General features: G+C 47.3%; 1 protein-coding gene across 1 annotated transcript in view; it reads right to left on the reverse strand.

Moving 5' to 3' along the window:
- Positions 1–22497, reverse strand: part of LOC135821875 (slit homolog 3 protein-like) — a 118763-nt gene that overhangs the window by 28890 nt on the left and 67376 nt on the right. The window contains exons 30-36 of the mRNA XM_065334876.1: positions 21335–21457; positions 17940–18062; positions 17414–17536; positions 15398–15520; positions 13060–13182; positions 10500–10622; positions 3603–3725 (exon numbers count right to left, since the gene is read on the reverse strand). Of these exons, the coding sequence (XP_065190948.1) occupies positions 3603–3725; positions 10500–10622; positions 13060–13182; positions 15398–15520; positions 17414–17536; positions 17940–18062; positions 21335–21457 (861 nt within the window). The remainder of the gene's footprint in view (positions 1–3602; positions 3726–10499; positions 10623–13059; positions 13183–15397; positions 15521–17413; positions 17537–17939; positions 18063–21334; positions 21458–22497) is intronic.

The raw sequence follows: 22497 nt of genomic DNA on the forward strand, positions 1-22497 counted from the left end.
GAAATTGTCCAGCTTGAGACTCATACTGAACAGAACACACTACGAATAACGATACTAAACGCTAGTAGAACAGCTTGCGGGAAACAAGCACGGGCACCGACCACTGCCACAAACGCACCAACACAGGTGAACACTACAACACGAACGACCCAACGATCCTCAAATCCAAGGCGGGTTTCGGCACCACTCTGTTGTGTAACGCACGCACAACAATTATTCACCACTGCTACTCCGCACATGCACACAGCACTCACAACGGCGGACTCTGACAGTAGTGTAAATAAAAGGATTGATACTTGGAAATGAATTAGTTAGGTAAGGATATAGAAAACAACAACACAACTCAATCCTGGGAGAGCTAATCAACAAGGAGAAATAAAACCGGAACTCCACGGAACCGGCGGGGGCGGGGCAAGGCGACGTGAAGAAGCCCGGCTGATGTGTGCGAGTACGCACGCGGCGCGGTCAATGGGGCTTTGGCCAGCAAGCGTGGGGACGCTAACCCGCTTTGCAGCAAGCGCAGCATGCAAATAAGGCAGAAGGCAAAAGCAATGCGCATGCTCGCAATAATGACGCGTAGCTGATAGGGCATGACGTCAACACAACTCGTGAAAATGCCTACGCAAAAATGTGGTCGAAAAGTAACCGTGAGCTACGATGCAGGAAACGATCTCTGCAATCTGGCGGACAATGAAACAGTTCGAAACTAGACAAGTTGACAGTCAGTGAGTCAGAGAAGAAAGGAAACATGATAATAGCAAGAGAAGAAAGGAACAGAGCAGGCGCGGAGAATGCAGAGTGTGGATAACAGAACAGAACGGTAAGCAAAGTCTCAAAACGAAGCACACGATGTACAAATTCAAAATCTATAACTTGAAGCAATAAATAAACGTGCAGTATGGTATCAAATACTTGTGGAGAGAGAGGCGAACTATTCTACTTCAGTCTCGTCTAGTCGCGTCCATGGGTGATATGAGCATGCGCGATTTTGTAGTCGAGAGTCATTTTGTCAGTCTTCTTGTTCGTCTTTTTGAGTGTTGTAACCATTTCCGTCTTGTCAATATAAATAATGTAATACAAACCAGTCTTGTCCTTTGTGTCCTGCGTCCCGGGGAACGGAATGGCTGAGATTCCGTTACAACGTGGTGCCGAAACCCGGGACGCAGAGGATGAGTAAGTTTGTCATGAGTCTGTTCGTCGTCGTCAACAAATAATAGTAAGCATGGGGATGGAGGTGATCAGGAGAGATGAGAAGCTGGTGGAAGCAGAAGACGACGCGGAGAGGAGGCAGAGAAGGTGGTGGACCGGCAGAAGCAGGGGACTGGATCCTGGGACGGCGGGTACCACATGGAGCGTGTGGCCGTGGCTCGCCAGAGGCCAGTGGAGGAGTCTGGCATCACCGACTGTGTGTCGTCCTTTGTTGTTCGTCTTGTTGTTGTCTTGCTCGCTGTGTTGTCTGATCGTGTTTCTCTCGCTGTTCAGTTCGTTGCTGTGTTGTTGAGTTTGGTTGTCGATATGTTGCTCTTCTGTTCGTTCTGTTGTTCTCCATTGTTTTTGTTGTAGATTTATTTGGTGCGGCTGTGCGCATGTTATTAGAGAGGTTTTGCATTCCGAATTTCGGAATTATTTTCGGAATGTGGCGGCAGCAGTCGAAAAAGTAGTCGAACTTTCGGAAGTGTGGTGGCGAAAGTGCATGGTTTTCCGAAAATGGATTTTCGGCTCTTTCATGTTTGGGAGTACATATTTGAATACAAAAAAGTGTATTTTTCATGTTTGTATTTTTGCTTTCTGCTGCTCTCGATTATTTGAAAAAATTTCCACGTATGTAGTTTTGATTTTTGCTGGTTTTGCTGCTCTCGCTGATCTCGCCATGTTGACTAATCTTCTCACACTCCATCACACTCTATCTTCCTTTTTCATTGAGCCTACTGACAGTACAAGACAGTAGTTCGCCAACCTCGTCTTCAGCTGTTGGATCACTTGGTCCACCATCAGTACGTCCGTCCTCGTCTTCGAACCGCACCCAAAAACAGTTTGGCCTGCGCACATGGATTTGATCCTGCTCAGGGAGTCGTAAAATACCAGGTATTTTACGACTCCCTGATCCTGCTCAACCCCTTCGACGCTCTCCATTTTGTTTTGCATGGCAACCCTTGGAAACGAAGTCGAATCAGATTTTCGGAATGCAAAACACTGAAAATACCGTTTTTCGGAACGCGCTTTTTTCGGAAAAGCACAGTCGAAAATCATTCCGAAATTCGGAATGCAAAACCTCTCTATTATTTTGTTGGAGCTTCGGCTCCCGTGTTTTGTGGCCTGGTTGTAGAGCGTCGGCCCTAGGTTTTTGTTTGGCCCTGTTTCGTGGCCCGGATATTATTTTAGAACGTCGGCTCTAACGTTAGGTTGATGGTTGGTTTTCGTTTTTCTGTTCTGCTGTGGTTCCTTTTGCTGTTGTGCATGTGGAACGACTTACGTGGTGTCGGTTTATTATTTTGTGGAATGTCATCAAGGGGGCAGGTGTTGTGAAATAATGTGTTGTTTTCCTGTGTGATGGCATTCCCCAAACTGTCTCGTCTAGTCGCGTGCATGTGTGATATGAGCATGCGCGATTTTGTAATCGAGAGTCCTTTTGTCAGTCTTCTTGTTCGTCCTTTTGAGTGTTGTCTCCATTTCCGTCTTGTCAATATAAATACATGACGTTTTCTCCAAGCCCTTCCTGCAAGGATCAACTCCTGGATCTCGACCGAGAGGAAGGCCCGCAACATCATGGATTTCTAACATTAAAAGTTGGACGGGTCTTCCCTTGCATGCTCTCTCTCATGCAGCACACGATAGAATTGGATTCAGAGACATCATTCACAATTCTCTCGCTGATTAATGCCTCTACGATCACCTTGTGATTATGAGTTATACATACATACATACATACATACAATATAAATAATGTAATGCAAACAAGTCTTGTCCTTTGTGTCCTGCGTCCCGGGGAACGGAATGGCTGAGATTCCGTTACAAGTGTGTACGGAAGCAAATTCTAGAGCTCTTGTATTTAGGGGTGAAACGGTTGCCCTTTAAGGTTACACGCTGGTACCTGGGCTAACGGGCGGGTTATCGGGTAGCCTTTAGTAGCCAATAGTAACAGTTTCTATGCAATAGCTTTCCACATTTCATGCCAGAAGGACATGCAAAGTCATGCAATCCACAGCAAGTGCACTACATCGCGACAAGCGCAGCAAGCGCACTTACTGCGCTACATGCAAAACAGTCCAAATTGTCACATGCAGCAGGATCAAACCATCAACTGTTGAACAGCACATTCAAACTGTACATCAAACTGTACAACTGTACAAGCCAGCTAACAATACCGTACGTAAGTATTATCCTGGGGAAAAAATACCGTACCGTACCGTCGTCCACGACTAACGGGTACTCGACGTACAAAGTATCTCAGCTGTCAGATGCAAACCATGCCCCACCATCACTGCTGCGTCTTAATGCAGCCCCTGCCCAGTATTCGTCACGCTTGCCCCTGTCTTAGGACGGTTGTCTTTCGTTACTGCTTTCGAGCTAGGAACGTTAACACAGTACAAATGAAAACATACCTGTGCAAGATGTTCCATCTCCCGTGAACCCAGGCCTGCAAGTACATGTATGAGATCCCAATGTGTTGTGGCACATGGCATTTCCATCACAGCTGCGAGTGCTAGCAACACACTCGTTTACATCTGAACGAAAATAAGGTACATCGAAAGTCAAAGAAAAATGGGCATGGAACCAAGCAGACCAAGCGCGCTATTACACAGAAACAGTATGAGGAGGGGAGGACGGGGAAATGAATAATAGTGAGGAACGAGGACAATGGGTAGATGGTAGTGAGAGCATAATTATTAATTATGTGGACATAATCCAGAATGTAACAACTTCATAGACTTTTGCGAGCGAGGGCTGTGTCCCACCAGCTTGTGTAGTGGTGCAGGAAGTGTGAGTTTCGCAGTCTAAAGATATTGTTGAACGGTTTCTGCTCGGATGACAGCTACATCAAGAAAGTGTGCAGTGTGTTGTGAAATGATGTGTTGTTTTCCTGTGTGATGGCATTCCCCAAACTGTCTTGTTGTGTAACGCACGCACAACAATTATTCACCACTACTACTCCGCACATGCACACCGCACTCACAACGGCGGACTCTGACAGTAGTGTAAATAAAAGGATTGATACTTGGAAATGAATTAGTTAGGTAAGGATATAGAAAACAACAACACAACTCAATCTTGGGAGAGCTAATCAACAAGGAGAAATAAAACCGGAACTCCACGGAACCGGCTGGGGCGGGGCAAGGCAACGTGGAGAAGCCCGGCTGACGTGTGCGAGTACGCACGCGGCGCGGTCAATGGGGCTTTGGCCAGCAAGCGTGGGGACGCTAACCCGCTTTGCAGCAAGCGCAGCATGCAAATAAGGCAGAAGGCAAAAGCAATGCGCATGCTCGCAATAATGACGCGTAGCTGATAGGGCATGACGTCAACACAACTCGTGAAAATGCCTACGCAAAAATGTGGTCGAAAAGTAACCGTGAGCTACGATGCAGGAAACGATCTCTGCAATCTGGCGGACAATGAAACAATTCGAAACTAGACAAGTTGACAGTCAGTGAGTCAGAGAAGAAAGGAAACATGATAATAGCAAGAGAAGAAAGGAACAGAGCAGGCGCGGAGAATGCAGAGTATGGATAACAGAACAGAATGGTAAGCAAAGTCTCAAAACGAAGCACACGATGTCCAAATTCAAAATCTATAACTTGAAGCAATAAATAAACGTGCAGTATGGTATCAAATACTTGTGGAGAGAGAGGCGAACTATTCTACTTCACCTCTCCCCCTGATACCATAGTCATACTCACTCACGGTAACGTGCTGGCGCCTGGAGCTGGCCACGAGGTCGTAGCGCATATCCGCCAGTTGGAGCAACATCAATGGTGACACCAATACCATTGACATCTTCCTCGTCACTATTAAGGCTGGCCTCTGTGGCAGCTACATCAACAGCATCGGGAAGATCCTTCTTCAACAAGGCAATGTTGATAACCTTCTCGGACACTCGGCGGTTGTCCGAACCTGGCTTTTCAATCACCACAGTCATTGGACTTACGATTGCTTTCACTTTCCAGCCACGCTTATAGGGTGCAAGGCGCTTCTGATGGCGATCTGGGCGCTGGAACATCACGTGATCACCAACAGCATAGGGACAGTGTGACTCTTCTTCGACAAAGTCGCTCGCCGAGAGCTCACCATCGATCAGATCACGAATCCAAGCAGACCGCTTAGCATGTTTCGTGGCCCAGTCACTGAGGCTGCACGCTTCGGCGGTGTCGGCGGTAATGAAGTGAGGGGGTTTCCAGCCCACTATGGCTTCCATCGGCGACATGCGAGTGGCACTGTGAGGTCGATTGCGATAGAAAAACAGGAGCATATCCAATTCACCCCTCCAGTCCGAAGAGCCATCGAGGACTTTCCGGATGAGGCCGAGCAGAGTACGATTGGCATGCTCAGCAGAGCCCTGCGATTGAGGGTGACGAACAGCACCGGTACGCACACGGACACCCATGAGACTGAACAACGACTCCACAATGGCATTACGAAATTCCGTGCCGTTATCCATGCGGACAATGTCGGGGGCACCCCAGAGCTTGCATACACCAGCGAAAGCAGAGGCAACAGACACGGCATCATGACGACGCAGAGGGATGACTTCAACCCACTTCGTAAATGAGTCGACACAATCCAAGACACAATGATGAGTCGCACTCTTGTCGAGACCAAGTTCAAGAGTGTCGATAGTGACCTCGATTGGTGAGAGATGGACTGGGCCGTCAGTACGTTTCAGCGTCAGGCGAACAGTCCCAACGACAGGCAATGGTTGGCCATCCAAGGCAACGAGCACATTCGACGTGCGATCGACCGGGCAGTTGGCGAGCAGTACTGAGGTGCAGCTAGCAGAGATCAGTGTATGGGTTGACCCACTGTCAATAACAGCGGTGACACGTTCCCAGTTACACTTGACACCACAACGACGTACGTCCGCATGCATTCTCGGGAGGGTGCCAGGACCAGAGGCACTTGAAATGCACAGGACTGGGGCTTTCTTGTCAGCTTTTGACACCCCGGCAGCAGATTTGCCAGCGGAAGCCGCCATCCAAGCTTTGCGCTCCGGGCACGTAGACTTGACATGGCCAGGCTTGTCGCAGAAGAAGCATGTTCGTTCTCCACCGCCATACCGATCGTGGTGCCTCTTTCGGCGAGGACAGTTCTGCTGGATATGTCCAGGCTCGTGGCACTGGTGGCAAAATACGCTGCGGGACGCACCTCCAGTACCTCCAGGTGCAGCACTGGCGAATACCATCGGACTGCGTGTACAATCAGCATGCGTAGCTTGTAGAGCACGTACCTGCTCCACGCACTCAGACACTTTCAATTTTTTCCCAGCAGTGGCCATGCCCAGGGGCTGGATAAATTCTACGGGTAACCCACTGATGAACTGTTCTATCACGACAGTATCCTCATCATCAGTCGCGCTGTGACCAGACAGGCCCAGCAACCGCTGCAGATCGGCGACGTACGCGTCCACCGACTCATCGGGTTACAGCTTACGCTGTACAAACAGGCCGTATGCCTGCGACTTCGTCACGGCGAACGCAGATGACAATTTGCCGAACACAACATCCGGATCTGCCTTGTCGGTGTCCGACAATCGATCATACACAAGAAACGCGTCGCCGTCCAGAAAGAGCGGAAGGTGTTTCATCTTGTCGTCGTCCGACGTCCATTTTGATATTTTGGCCAACACACCAAATTTCGAGCGAAATGCATTGAAATCGTCCCCCTTGCCCTTGAAGGGACGAAGGAAATTGTCCAGCTTGAGACTCATACTGAACAGAACACACTACGAATAACGATACTAAACGCTAGTAGAACAGCTTGCGGGAAACAAGCACGGGCACCGACCACTGCCACAAACGCACCAACACAGGTGAACACTACAACACGAACGACCCAACGATCCTCAAATCCAAGGCGGGTTTCGGCACCACTCTGTTGTGTAACGCACGCACAACAATTATTCACCACTGCTACTCCGCACATGCACACAGCACTCACAACGGCGGACTCTGACAGTAGTGTAAATAAAAGGATTGATACTTGGAAATGAATTAGTTAGGTAAGGATATAGAAAACAACAACACAACTCAATCTTGGGAGAGCTAATCAACAAGGAGAAATAAAACCGGAACTCCACGGAACCGGCGGGGGCGGGGGTCAAGGCGACGTGGAGAAGCCCGGCTGACGTGTGCGAGTACGCACGCGGCGCGGTCAATGGGGCTTTGGCCAGCAAGCGTGGGGACGCTAACCCGCTTTGCAGCAAGCGCAGCATGCAAATAAGGCAGAAGGCAAAAGCAATGCGCATGCTCGCAATAATGACGCGTAGCTGATAGGGCATGACGTCAACACAACTCGTGAAAATGCCTTCGCAAAAATGTGGTCGAAAAGTAACCGTGAGCTACGATGCAGGAAACGATCTCTGCAATCTGGCGGACAATGAAACAATTCGAAACTAGACAAGTTGACAGTCAGTGAGTCAGAGAAGAAAGGAAACATGATAATAGCAAGAGAAGAAAGGAACAGAGCAGGCGCGGAGAATGCAGAGTGTGGATAACAGAACAGAACGGTAAGCAAAGTCTCAAAACGAAGCACACGATGTACAAATTCAAAATCTATAACTTGAAGCAATAAATAAACGTGCAGTATGGTATCAAATACTTGTGGAGAGAGAGGCGAACTATTCTACTTCAGTCTCGTCTAGTCGCGTCCATGGGTGATATGAGCATGCGCGATTTTGTAGTCGAGAGTCCTTTTGTCAGTCTTCTTGTTCGTCCTTTTGAGTGTTGTAACCATTTCCGTCTTGTCAATATAAATAATGTAATACAAACCAGTCTTGTCCTTTGTGTCCTGCGTCCCGGGGAACGGAATGGCTGAGATTCCGTTACAACGTGGTGCCGAAACCCGGGACGCAGAGGATGAGTAAGTTTGTCATGAGTCTGTTCGTCGTCGTCAACAAATAATAGTAAGCATGGGGATGGAGGTGATCAGGAGAGATGAGAAGCTGGTGGAAGCGGAAGACGACGCGGAGAGGAGGCAGAGAAGGTGGTGGACCGGCAGAAGCAGGGGACTGGATCCTGGGACGGCGGGTACCACATGGAGCGTGTGGCCGTGGCTCGCCAGAGGCCAGTGGAGGAGTCTGGCATCACCGACTGTGTGTCGTCCTTTGTTGTTCGTCTTGTTGTTGTCTTGCTCGCTGTGTTGTCTGATCGTGTTTCTCTCGCTGTTCAGTTCGTTGCTGTGTTGTTGAGTTTGGTTGTCGATATATTGCTCTTCTGTTCGTTCTGTTGTTCTCCATTGTTTTTGTTGTAGATTTATTTGGTGCGGCTGTGCGCATGTTATTAGAGAGGTTTTGCATTCCGAATTTCGGAATTATTTTCGGAATGTGGCGGCAGCAGTCGAAAAAGTAGTCGAACTTTCGGAAGTGTGGTGGCGAAAGTGCATGGTTTTCCGAAAATGGATTTTCGGCTCTTTCATGTTTGGGAGTACATATTTGAATACAAAAAAGTGTATTTTTCATGTTTGTATTTTTGCTTTCTGCTGCTCTCGATTATTTGAAAAAATTTCCACGTATGTAGTTTTGATTTTTGCTGGTTTTGCTGCTCTCGCTGATCTCGCCATGTTGACTAATCTTCTCACACTCCATCACACTCTATCTTCCTTTTTCATTGAGCCTACTGACAGTACAAGACAGTAGTTCGCCAACCTCGTCTTCAGCTGTTGGATCACTTGGTCCACCATCAGTACGTCCGTCCTCGTCTTCGAACCGCACCCAAAAACAGTTTGGCCTGCGCACATGGATTTGATCCTGCTCAGGGAGTCGTAAAATACCAGGTATTTTACGACTCCCTGATCCTGCTCAACCCCTTCGACGCTCTCCATTTTGTTTTGCATGGCAACCCTTGGAAACGAAGTCGAATCAGATTTTCGGAATGCAAAACACTGAAAATACCGTTTTTCGGAATGCGCTTTTTTCGGAAAATCACAGTCGAAAATCATTCCGAAATTCGGAATGCAAAACCTCTCTATTATTTTGTTGGAGCTTCGGCTCCCGTGTTTCGTGGCCTGGTTGTAGAGCGTCGGCCCTAGGTTTTTGTTTGGCCCTGTTTCGTGGCCCGGATATTATTTTAGAGCGTCGGCTCTAACGTTAGGTTGATGGTTGGTTTTCGTTTTTCTGTTCTGCTGTGGTTCCTTTTGCTGTTGTGCATGTGGAACGACTTACGTGGTGTCGGTTTATTATTTTGTGGAATGTCATCAAGGGGGCAGGTGTTGTGAAATAATGTGTTGTTTTCCTGTGTGATGGCATTCCCCAAACTGTCTCGTCTAGTCGCGTGCATGTGTGATATGAGCATGCGCGATTTTGTAATCGAGAGTCCTTTTGTCAGTCTTCTTGTTCGTCCTTTTGAGTGTTGTCTCCATTTCCGTCTTGTCAATATAAATACATGACGTTTTCTCCAAGCCCTTCCTGCAAGGATCAACTCCTGGATCTCGACCGAGAGGAAGGCCCGCAACATCATGGATTTCTAACATTAAAAGTTGGACGGGTCTTCCCTTGCATGCTCTCTCTCATGCAGCACACGATAGAATTGGATTCAGAGACATCATTCACAATTCTCTCGCTGATTAATGCCTCTACGATCACCTTGTGATTATGAGTTATACATACATACATACATACATACAATATAAATAATGTAATGCAAACCAGTCTTGTCCTTTGTGTCCTGCGTCCCGGGGAACGGAATGGCTGAGATTCTGTTACAAGTGTGTACGGAAGCAAATTCTAGAGCTCTTGTATTTAGGGGTGAAACGGTTGCCCTTTAAGGTTACACGCTGGTACCTGGGCTAACGGGCGGGTTATCGGGTAGCCTTTAGTAGCCAATAGTAACAGTTTCTATGCAATAGCTTTCCACATTTCATGCCAGAAGGACATGCAAAGTCATGCAATCCACAGCAAGTGCACTACATCGCGACAAGCGCAGCAAGCGCACTTACTGCGCTACATGCAAAACAGTCCAAATTGTCACATGCAGCAGGATCAAACCATCAACTGTTGAACAGCACATTCAAACTGCACATCAAACTGTACAACTGTACAAGCCAGCTAACAATACCGTACGTAAGTATTATCCTGGGGAAAAAATACCGTACCGTACCGTCGTCCACGACTAACGGGTACTCGACGTACAAAGTATCTCAGCTGTCAGATGCAAACCATGCCCCACCATCACTGCTGCGTCTTAATGCAACCCCTACCCAGTATTCGTCACGCTTGCCCCTGTCTTAGGACGGTTGTCTTTCGTTACTGCTTTCGAGCTAGGAACGTTAACACAGTACAAATGAAAACATACCTGTGCAAGATGTTCCATCTCCCGTGAACCCAGGCCTGCAAGTACATGTATGAGATCCCAATGTGTTGTGGCACATGGCATTTCCATCACAGCTGCGAGTGCTAGCAACACACTCGTTTACATCTGAACGAAAATAAGGTACATCGAAAGTCAAAGAAAAATGGGCATGGAACCAAGCAGACCAAGCGCGCTATTACACAGAAACAGTATGCGGAGGGGAGGACGGGGAAATGAATAATAGTGAGGAACGAGGACAATGGGTAGATGGTAGTGAGAGCATAATTATTAATTATGTGGACATAATCCAGAATGTAACAACTTCATAGACTTTTGCGAGCGAGGGCTGTGTCCCACCAGCATGTGTAGTGTTGCAGGAAGTGTGAGTTTCGCAGTATAAAGATATTGTTGAACGGTTTCTGCTGGGATGACAGCTACATCAAGAAAGTGTGCAGTGTGTACGGAAGCAAATTCTAGAGCTCTTGTATTTAGGGGTGAACCGGTTGCCCTTTAAGGTTACACGCTGGTACCTGGGTTAACGGGCGGGTCATCGGGTACCCTTTAGCAGCCAATAGTAACAGTTTCTATGCAATAGCTTTCCACATTTCATGCCAGAAGGGCATGCAAAGTCATGCAATCCACAGCAAGTGCACTACATCGCGACAAGCGCAGCAAGCGCACTTACTGCGCTACATGACAAACAGTCCAAATTGTCACATGCAGCAGGATCAAACCATCAACAGCACATTCAAACTGTACATCAAACTGTATGACTGCACAGGCCAGCTTACTATACCGTACGTAAGTATTATCCTGGGGAAAAAATACCGTACCGTACCGTCGTCCACGACTAATGGGTACTCGACGTACAAAGTATCTCAGCTGTCAGATGCAAACCATGCCCCACCATCACTGCTGCGTCTCAGTGCAGCCCTTGCCCAGTGTAGTAACTGGCCTTTCTCCACCTGCTCCCAGTCCCGTGCCATCTCCACACTTATTCCAAGGGACGACGATAACTACATTTAGAAGACTGTTTATTGACACGACGACGAAACACAACTAGACCAGACGAACTCAAGACGAAGACATGATGAACTCAAGACGAAGACTGCTTTTCATACTACAGCAACACGCGCATGCACCAACATAACGTACGCACGACGTACACAAAATAACGTACTATATACGATATGGTAAATCTATCGATATACGGTACATACGGTATGATACGGTAGACAGTCCGTCTACTACACTGCTCCCCTCTCAAATAATTTTCCGTCCTCGGAAAACAAAAAAAGAACATAAACAGAAAAATTAATGTCTACACTGCTGCCTCCTCAAAAGGCTGAATCGTTCCTGATTCAAAAAATTATAACAGAAAAAACAGAAGAACACACTAGCCACGCGAGCATACCACACCAATCACCCAAAAATGTATCGCAGCAAAACACAGCAGCCAGAGACCATCTGCCGTTCACGCAGGACCTGATAAAACACAAAAACCTGTCTGCCCACCAACCAGACCTTCAGCTCACGCGCTGGAACACAATCGTGGGAAATGCATACAACATCACACTCGCGCCACCTCACCAATCACGCAAAAATTCTAAAATGTAAGAGACAAAATAATAAGAAGAGAGTGATAAAGTAAAACCCACGAGCTGCGATCTGTGGAAGCGGCTTTAGTACTCATCATCTCGGATGAAGAGCAAATAAGAAAATGACCCTCGTCCTCAAGGAGAGCAACTGATAAATAAACGAAAAAAATTGAGGAGAACAGCAAATACAAAACTCACGCCGTCTACCATACTGCTCAGCGTCGACATCCTCACTTCTGGGCACAGTTTTACGTCGTGTCCGGGACCATCCATCCTTCTTTTTCTTTTCCTTTTCTTCTGGGCACAGTTTTACGTCGTGTCCGGGACCACCAGTGACGACGACTGCTAAGAGACGGGAGAGACGAATGATGAAGGACGAGGACGACGGACGAACTTCTTGAAGATGGACGAAACTGACGATAGGACGACTGGAGATGACATCGGAAACTGGGAGCGAAGGCCACGCAGGACGAAACCAGAAGTTGACAACAAATTTCTATCACCGCTGCCACCAATGTTGTAACTCCCTTTTCTCCTCTTTTCTCCAGTCTCTCCGGAGGCGTGGGTTCGAATCCCACCGCTGCCACCAATGTAGTAACTGGCCTTTCTCCACCTGCTCCCAGTCCCGTGCCATCTCCACACTTATTCCAAGTGACGACGATAACTACATTTAGAAGACTGTTTATTGACACGACGACGAAACACAACTAGACAAGACGAACTCAAGACGAAGACATGATGAACTCAAGACGAAGACTGCTTTTCATACTACAGCAACACGCGCATGCACCAACATAACGTACACACGACGTACACAAAATAACGTACTATATACGATATGGTAAATCTATCGATATACGGTACATACGGTATGATACGGTAGACAGTCCGTCTACTACACCCAGTATTCGTCACGCTTGTCCCTGTCTCAGGACGGTTGTCTTTTGTTACAAATGAAAACATACCTGTGCAAGATGTTCCATCTCCTGTGAACCCAGACATGCAAGTACATGTATGAGATCCCAATGTGTTGTGGCACATGGCATTTCCATCACAGCCGTGAGTGCTAGCGGCACACTCGTTTACATCTGAACGAAAATAAGGTACATCGAAACGCAAAGAAAAATGGGCATGGAACCAAGCAGACCAAGTGCGCCATTATACAGAAACAGTGTGCGGAGGGGAGGACGGGGGAATGAATAATAGTGAGGAACGAGGACAATGGGTAGATTGTCTTGAGAGCATAATTAATAATTATGTGGACATAATCCAAAATTTAACAACTTCAGGGCTCACGGTTGTGTACAAATACGTTGGCGGCATTTTGTTTCTGGCCAGCTCACGCGACGACAGGTCGACTGTCACGCGACCACAGCTCGACCACCCCTTGTACACAAACTCTAGCCATCTCGCAGCGCATTTTCAGTGCGACACATGCCTCTTCAAAATAGAGTAAGGTAGCACGGGTAGACAGTACAACACTGAAAATTTGGGTGGAACCAGGCAAGATGTGAACTAGGTGTTCAACGGAAGGAATTTTTGATTTTGGCCCCGGGAAACTAAAGATATTGTCACAAAGTCCGTGAATGCTCTACAGCGATCCCTTCATTTAGAAATAATCGCTTCAGTTAAACTGTAGCTTAGCTAAGCATCTACTGAAGATTTTGAGCCATCGATTGTCAAAATCGGCCAATATTGTGCTACCTTATACTGTTTTGAAGTGAGCTAAGTCGGCAGGGGCGCACGCGAACTCCCTTGCGCGACGACAAGGAAGGAAGCATGTGCAAATGCGTTGTACGATGCGGAAACTACACCAGCGAGGCAGCAGCAAGGCGTTTTTTGCAATGTTTCCTCCGTGACTGACAAACTCTTGAAATATTATTCACCGATTGCTGTCTCGCTCATCGGCGCTCTACTGCTGTGTGCTTCAGCAGCTATGGCGAACCGAAAATACGTGACCAGTACAACGGCGAAGCCATTTGATTCGTCCTCTTGCAACGAAACAGAGTGGCAAATCAATTAATTCACAACTCTCCATCGTCACTTCTCGCAGCAGCGTGGCACGGCTCTTTCACTCGTGTACGTGCATTTACAAAACACTCTGAGAACAGAGATAACGAACTAGAACACGGTGTGAGTCTTTGCTTCATTCCGTCAAGCAGCTCTTGTCCTCTACCTCTCCTCACCTGCGCCAGTGCATCAGCGGACGACATAGATGTCGATCCCTTTCTCAGCAAAGACTCGGTGGCAGAACTGGCGACTTCTCATCGCAGGATTCAGCGTGCGAACGAACTGTCTGAAGCTCTCGGCTTACGAGGCCAGCACTGCTCGCAACACACTCTTTCGGAAAGAAGCAATAACACGACAGTGAACGGCAACCAAAGTGAAAACGCAAGTCCCCAACCGGTCTCTGTCTTTCTCAGTTGTACTTCTTCTTGTCAGTCACTGAAACACGCTCGAGTCCATGCTGTGCCCCGCGCAGTAGTACTGCGCGCACTGCCGCGTGAATATAGCTCGAGTCACGCGAGCTCATTTCTATGGTGATCAGATTTCAAGATGTCCTCCCACGTAATCGAGTTTTGGCATCCCAACCGTGAGCCCTGAACTTCATAGACTTTTGTGAGCGAGGGCTGTGTCCCACCAGCTTGTGTAGTGTTGCAGGAAGTGTGAGTTTCGCAGTCTAAAGATATTGTTGAACGGTTTCTGCTGGGTTGACAGCTACATCAAGAAAGTGTGCAGTGTGTACGGAAGCAAATTCTAGAGCTCTTGTATTTAGGGGTGAAACGGTTGCCCTTTAAGGTTACACGCAGGTACCTGGGTTAACAGGCGGGTCATCGGGTACCCTTTAGCAGCCAATAGTAACAGTTTCTATGCAATAGCTTTCCACATTTCATGCCAGAAGGACATGCAAAGTCATGCAATCCACAGCAAGTGCACTACATCGCGACAAGCGCAGCATGCGCACTTACTGCGCTACATGCAAAACAGTCCAAATTGTCATATACAGCAGGATCAAACCATCAACAGTGCTTTCAAACTGTACGACTGCACAGGCCAGCTAACTATACACGTAAGTATTATCCTGGAGAAAAAATACCGTACCGTACAGTCGTCCACGACTAACGGGTACTCGACGTACATAGTATCTCAGCTGTCAGATGCAAACCATGCCCCACCATCACTGCTGCGTCTCGGTGCAGCCTCTGCGCAGTATTTTGTCACGCCTGTCCCTGTCTCAGGACAGTTGATATTCGTTACTACTTTCGAGCTAGGAACGTGAACACAGTACAAATGAAAACATACCTGTGCAAGATGTTCCATCTCCTGTGAACCCAGACCTGCAAGTACATGTATGCGATCCCAATGTGTTGTGGCACATGGCATTTCCATCACAGCCGTGAGTCCTAGTGGTACACTCGTTTACATCTGAACGAAAATAAGGTACATCGAAACGCAAAGAAAAATGGGCATGGAACCAAGCAGACCAAGCGCGCCATTATACAGGAACAGTATGCGGAGGGGAGGGCGGGGGGGGGGGGGGGAGTGGAGGAAGGGGGGGGGGGGGGAGGACAATGGGTAGATGGTAGTGAGAGCATAATTATTAATTATGTGGACATGATCCAGAATGTAACAACTTCATAGACTTTTGCGAGCGAGGGGTGCGTCCCACCAGGCTGTGTAGTGCTGCGGGAAGTGTGAGTTTCGCAGTCTAAAGATATTGTTGAGGGGTTTCTGCTGGGATGACAGCTACATCAAAAAAGTGTGCAGTGTGCAGTGTGTACGGAAGCAAAAAATCTAGAGCTTTTGTTTTCCTTCATGGTACGTGGCCACCGAATACTCCCACGCAATGGACGTCGTAGGAGAGGTATCCGTTGCTGGCCAGGAGGCCGAGGCTAATCCCTGGAGGAGGTGATCGGCTGCAGAGCCACGAGCCAATACAATCGTGTTTCCAGCCCTGAAGCAAGTGAAGCCCCCTCAATATGTGACATCATTTGAAACCGCTGGTCTCAATGTGTCGAACATTCTTTCTATCCAAGTAAGTGGTTCGGGTTAGGGTTGAAACAATTATACCGATAACTCGCATATCGATCATTAAGAGTGCAATCAATGATCGTTAGTGTTCAAAACGAATGCTAACGATTTATTATGCATGTGTTTTAGTGACAGTATTCTAGCCCTTGCACTCCATCCGATAGTGAATACGAGTACAATCATGTACTTCCAAGCGCTGTAAGATAGATTTGTGGCTTTGAAAGAGATCGGGAGGGAAGACTTTGTCTTTTTGGTTCATTTGGGTGAGAGGTTGGAGATAAGAGAAGTTACCAGAGGGTGATGACAAGATCCTTTGCTCTAGAGACAACATGAAACTCTCTAGTTCATGTCGATAAAACCGGCCAGATTTCCACAGATGTCAACGGTGCGGTGCCACACATTTCTAATGTACCAAGGGTATCATGGAATTTCTTTATAGACTGGTGTGTGAGGTACACGAGTGGAGCCGACAAGAATCGATAAAACCAATATATTGATCGTTAGTGATATTGGCTGATCGTTAGGAGTTATTGAATGATCGTTTCAGCCCTAGTTCGGGTCACTGCAGAATCACACTGTCCTCCGCCACGGTAGCGCAACAATTAGTTTCGAGTGGTTTTCGAGTCGAGGGCGGAGACATTGTTCCCCAATGTTCTCAAGAACAAACTCAACTCAGCTACACATCCAAGACATTCTCCAGTCTGGTTTTCAGGCTGTGTTGTGCTTGCTCCACTCTCACCGTACGGGCAAATTTACAGTCCGTGATGACGTTAACATTGCCTCCGGTGTCAGATTTGCCACCTTCAAACCAAAAGCAGGTGCCACACTCCCGTCGTACGTGCGTAGCAGCAACGGGAAATACGTGTTCTGTGTGTATCACAGTGGCCAACAGCGTACCTGCAGGAGATGTGGTGCGACGGATCACCTCGTAGCAAACTGCACCAATGGTAGCAGCGACTTGTCCGGCACCACTGACTCAGCCCCGTCGCCGTACGGACACAGGCACCCAGACCACAGTTCACCACTCCCAGACCCGTGCTAGCACGGACTGGACAACCCCACAGAAGACATCGCACATCCCCCAACGGCAGACGCATAATCCCATAAAGAGCATATCAAAGGTAATGTCACTCCTTGCAACCATACTACATGCACAACTGGTGTAAAGGTTTGTGGTTTTTCAATAAAAAAAAAAAAAAAAAGCTAGTGTAAAAATGTACCCGTACCGAAGTTACCGAAAATAAAACTCCGCCGACATTTTCCAGTTTTACAGTACAATGAACTTACCCGTGCAATGGTGTGGACTTCTCTCGAATCCCGATTTGCAGCCACAAATATATGCTCCTATTGAGTTTGTACAAAATTCATTTTCAGAGCATTCATCGGTTCCAAGGTCACATTCGTTTACGTCTGAAATATTTAAAAAAACAGTATCGAAAACCGGTACTGAATTTTGAAATCAAACCCATCAAAACCCATGACGTCAAGAATTCAGGCGGACCTTTGAAGTGCACAAGGTAGCACCGTGCACCCTGCAGATAACATTTTGATGATAACAGACTGACTACATAGTACTGTATCACAGCTGTCAGATGCAAACCATGCGCCACCGTCACCGCTGCGTCTGGGTGCAGCCTCTGCTCAGTAGTTGTCATGTTTGTCCTAGTCTCAGTACCATTGTTTGTATAGAAAAGAAAGAAAAAAATTAAAAAATTAATCCTTGGCTCTCCATCCGAGTCCACCATTGTTTATCATTATTATTTTCGAGTCGCCAACGTGAACACAGTACAAACTAAAACAAGCAAAAACATACCTGCGCAAGATGTTCCATTTCCCTTGAATCCACGGCTGCAAGTACATGTGTGAGATCCCAATGTGTTGTAGCACGTGGCGTTTCTATCACAGTGGTGAGTGTTGCTGGCACACTCGTTTACGTCTGAACAAAAATAAAATACATCGAAACACGAAAAAAATGGGCATGGAACCAGTTTCTATCAATTGTGCTTGTCTTAAGAAAGCTCATTCAAACTCTCGAACACTCGCCATGAATCATAATTGAACCATCACCAATATTTTTCTTTGTCTCGTTTTCTAGTCTTTTGGCTCCTGATCATGATGGTATAGTTCGTTTTTTTCTGCGATGACTGGAAGTGGGTGAAATCTTGAGAACAAAAGGCGCCCACAATTTTCCCGACGTACCAAGTGGCGTCAAGCCGGACTTGACGTCCGCGCGTACATTCGTCATCAAGCCCTTGTGCTGGTTCGTGGAGCCAGCTGTTCCGATGAATGGTGCATCTGTGCATTGTGAACCCGGACACAGATCCCTTGCTGGTTTTCTCTCACATGCTCTGGTGGCGCACACCTACCAGTACACACTACAACTAGATACAGCCAGTCCGCGCTTATCTGGTTCTCTTTTATCCGGATCTCTCGCCATGAGGAAGAAAGTCGTTGGCTACCGATTTACAACATAATGCCTTTCATACATGAAGCATGTGTGTTCGATTATCCGGTTTCCTCGCCTTATCGGATATTTTTGTGGAGAACAGATGTGTGCCGTTAAGCGAGGTCCGACGCTAGTCTGTGCTCTGAGGTCTGACTCTAGTCTGTGCTCTAAGGTCTGACCGAAGTCTGTGCTCTGAGGTCTGACCGTAGTCTGTGCTCTGAGGTCTGACTGTAGTCTGTGCTCTGAGGTCTGACTGTAGTCTGTGCTCTGTGCTCTGACTGTAGTCTGTGCTCTGAGGTCTGACCGTAGTCTGTGCTCTGACTGTAGTCTGTGCTCTAAGGTCTGACCGAAGTCTGTGCTCTGAGGTCTGACTGTAGTCTGTGCTCTGAGGTCTGACTGTAGTCTGTGCTCTGAGGTCTGACTGTAGTCTGTGCCCTGAGGTCTGACTGTAGTCTGTGCTCTGAGGTCTGACCGTAGTCTGTGCTCTGTGCTCTGACTGTAGTCTGTGCTCTTACTGTAGTCTGTGCTCTGGGACCGGTGTACTAGCACACTACTGTCGCCGGAAGCAAAAACACTTCATGACTTTCTTTCATTAATTTTCGCTGCTGTTCTGTCCCTCTCTGTGTGGCTCTGTCGGCCTGAAGCACCAACAGATGACAATTCCGAACCACAGGAAGGCATGATTCACATTCTGGAAAGCCGACAGCTATCGCAAGGCAAAGGTGTCGTGCTGTAAACCAAGCGAAGCGACCTTGTTTTCCATTTTTGTCCACGAGGCACATTGCCAACAAAAGAACTGTGCTCACTGCTTGTCGTTGCTAGTTTTTAGGTCAGAATGAGAAAGAGCAGGACAATGGCACTGAGGAGCAAGAAGAGTGTGAAAGAGATAGCAGCTAGTGTTTTGTAATCTGCACCATCCCCCAAAACACCAGCGAAAGTGAGAACAGGTCGGCAAGATGTCAAAACTCCAAACGCAAAGATGTGACACTCGTCACTTCCCGCAGCGAAGTAAAGCTAAAAGTTCAAACTCGAAGTCGTTGTTCAGTGGAAGGTCTTACCTTTCTCAGCTGCTTCCACTCCAATGTCTCCTTGATAGGATAGGAGAACAAGCAAGATCTCCTCGCAGCAGTCGTGACGTGATGGGAAGACTACAATGTGAACAAAATTCGATATGTTTGGCTTTCCGGAGCATTCTCGAGAGCCAAGGGGATACCAGAGTACCAGCGCCACCGCGGTCTTTACCTAGATGTTGGGGAAGGCACGGGTGAAAATCACGTACCAGTAACAGCAAAGACGATCAGAAACGCGGAAAAGCTGCTCCGTGCCACTTTGGTTGGCTCCGGCCGTGATGAATCGAGCGATGGTGACTCAGACTGAGACTCTATTAATCGACTTGGTAGATACTCTACACACGTCCATTGAGCGTGTTGAAGTGTTTCTCTTCCAACAGAACACTTTTGTTGAGCACAGTAACTCCTTGAAAAGTCTGTCCATCCAGGAAATTGCGATTCCACGGATGCAACAAATTTCGCGATTTTGGTCCAAACCCGCGATTTTCAGCAAAATCCGCGATTTCCCGCGTTTTTTGTTGTTTTCTGCACTATATCTCACATTTTTATGCACTTTTCACGCAGTTCTTTCCATGATTCTTTAGGTTATTTGCACAGTACGACTCCCGAGTAGATATACTACATGTACGATGCAACACATTTTGTGATTTGGCCCAAATCCTCAATTTTCTGCAGATAAGTCCGCGAATTCCTGGCAAGTTCTGCATCATTCCGCACTTTTCGTCGCATTTTTTGTTACTTTCTGCCGCAATTTCTTGCTCAAGTTTTCGAGAGTTTTTTCCGCAAATTCCCGTAGGGACAGAAAAGTCATGTGAAAAAGTCACGAAGTTTTTGATTCCGGAGGAAGTATGCAGAGGTATCACTCAGTGACTTGGTGAACATCTGCTACTCAAATGCACTGCACAAAGATGCACAGTGACCCAGCAGTCACATAACACATTATGCCAGTCCCCGTAAATCCAAATTTGCTAGTACAGTACACGTAAAGGATGCAATCGTGTTTGAACAGGTGGAGTTAACGCGTTGGCTGCAAGCGCATGGAGAATGATGGGAGTTTGCTGGCAAACATGTGTCGGGTTGTGAGCGACTCGCACTCTTCATGTGCGTGTGTGCTGGGAAGATTTCTCGAGCTTCATACCGTATATTCTCTATTATAAGCGCCGTGCTTATATTTTTTCAACACCCCTCTACCCCGTGCTTATATTGGAGACCGCGCTTATATTGGAGACCGTGCTTATATTTTTTCAACCAATACATCCATACAAAGCAAGACAAAATACATGCTAGATATTATGCATGCCGCATTGATTTCCACCAAGACCGTGCTAATAATAGAGACTTTGCTTATAATGTTTCGAAAGGTGCTCACAGTGTGCTAGTATTAGAGACTGTGCTAGTAATGGAGACCTGTGCTTATAATAGAGAATATACGGTATGTCAACAATTCACGCAGGAAGTCCTGATCACTATTTTTAAAAATTAATGATGGTTGTTTTTATTTGATAAGCGCAATCAATAAGACAATCTGAATAGACATATGTGTATACTTTATTCATGCAATGTAAAACGGTGGAGACAATGTGCAATAAAACAATGAAAATATGAAGAAATAGTGTAGAGAAAAATAGGGATTCAAACAAGTTTTCGTACAACACTCATCAGTTGTTTTTATTTCGTGGGTTTCTAGCTTACCTGTGCAAGACCTGCCATCTCCTGAATACCCAGCTAGGCATGTACATCGGTAAGACCCTACTGTGTTAGCACAGTTGGTATTGGCACTGCAGGTATGAGAACCTTGTTGACACTCGTCATGATCTGTACAAGCAAGGTGGAAACAACGAAGTAAACCAAAGAGAAGAATGAAGTAAATGGGAGTATGAGGGGGGGGGGGGGGGGTACGCTGAGGGTATGAGGGTGGGGGGGGGGGGGATACGCTGAGGGTATGAGGGGGGATACGCTGAGGGTATGAGGGGGGGGGGATACGCTGAGGGTATGAGGGGGGGGGGTACGCTGAAGGTATGAGGCGGGGGGGGGGGTACGCTGAGGGTATGAGGGGAGGGGGGGGGGGATACGCTGAGGGTATGAGGGGGGATACGCTGAGGGTATGAGGGGGGGGGGGGGTACGCTGAGGGTATGAGGGGGGGGGGGGGGGATACGCTGAGGGTACTGTGGAATTCTGAGTATAACTAGGAGCTAATGCACGCAATCATGTTTACACCGACATTTCAAGTTGACCCTCCCTACGCTTGAAGCTCATTACGGATTCACCTCAGTTGTGCAGACACGTGAAAGCCTGCATGCGAATAGGTGTGTCTTTACTCATGCAACAACCCTGCAAAAGCATGTGTCCATCCATAGCTGATAGCGGATAGAGATCGTTGTGCAGATTACTTTATCGCGATCATATCTGTATAGCCTTAGTTCAGACAAGAGCCTTCTGCTTCTGATTTGCACTTTTTATTTTTTTTATACGAAAGTCCACTATATTCCCGAATACAGTAGGTGCGAGAAGTGGTAGCGGGGCCAGGCTGCTCCGCCGGTGTCTACACAGACAAAGTGCGCCATTTTGCAGTAAAAGTGTGCGGAGGGGAGGAGTGGAGAATGAATAACAGTGAGGAACGAGGACAATGGGTAGATGGTCGTGAGAGTATAATTATTAATAATATATGGACATAATCCAGAAAGTACCAATTCATAGAATTTTGCGAGCGAGGGCTGCGTCCCACCAGCCTGTGTGGTGCTGCAGGAAGTGTGAGTTTCGCAGTCTGAAGAAAATGTTGAACGGTTTCTGCTGGGATGACGACTATACCATAGCTTAGTGGTTGGAGCATCGCTGGCCTCAAGCAGAGGTCCCT

The sequence above is a fragment of the Sycon ciliatum genome, chromosome 7 (assembly GCF_964019385.1).
Source record: "Sycon ciliatum chromosome 7, ocSycCili1.1, whole genome shotgun sequence".
Classification (NCBI taxonomy): Eukaryota; Metazoa; Porifera; class Calcarea; order Leucosolenida; family Sycettidae; genus Sycon; species Sycon ciliatum.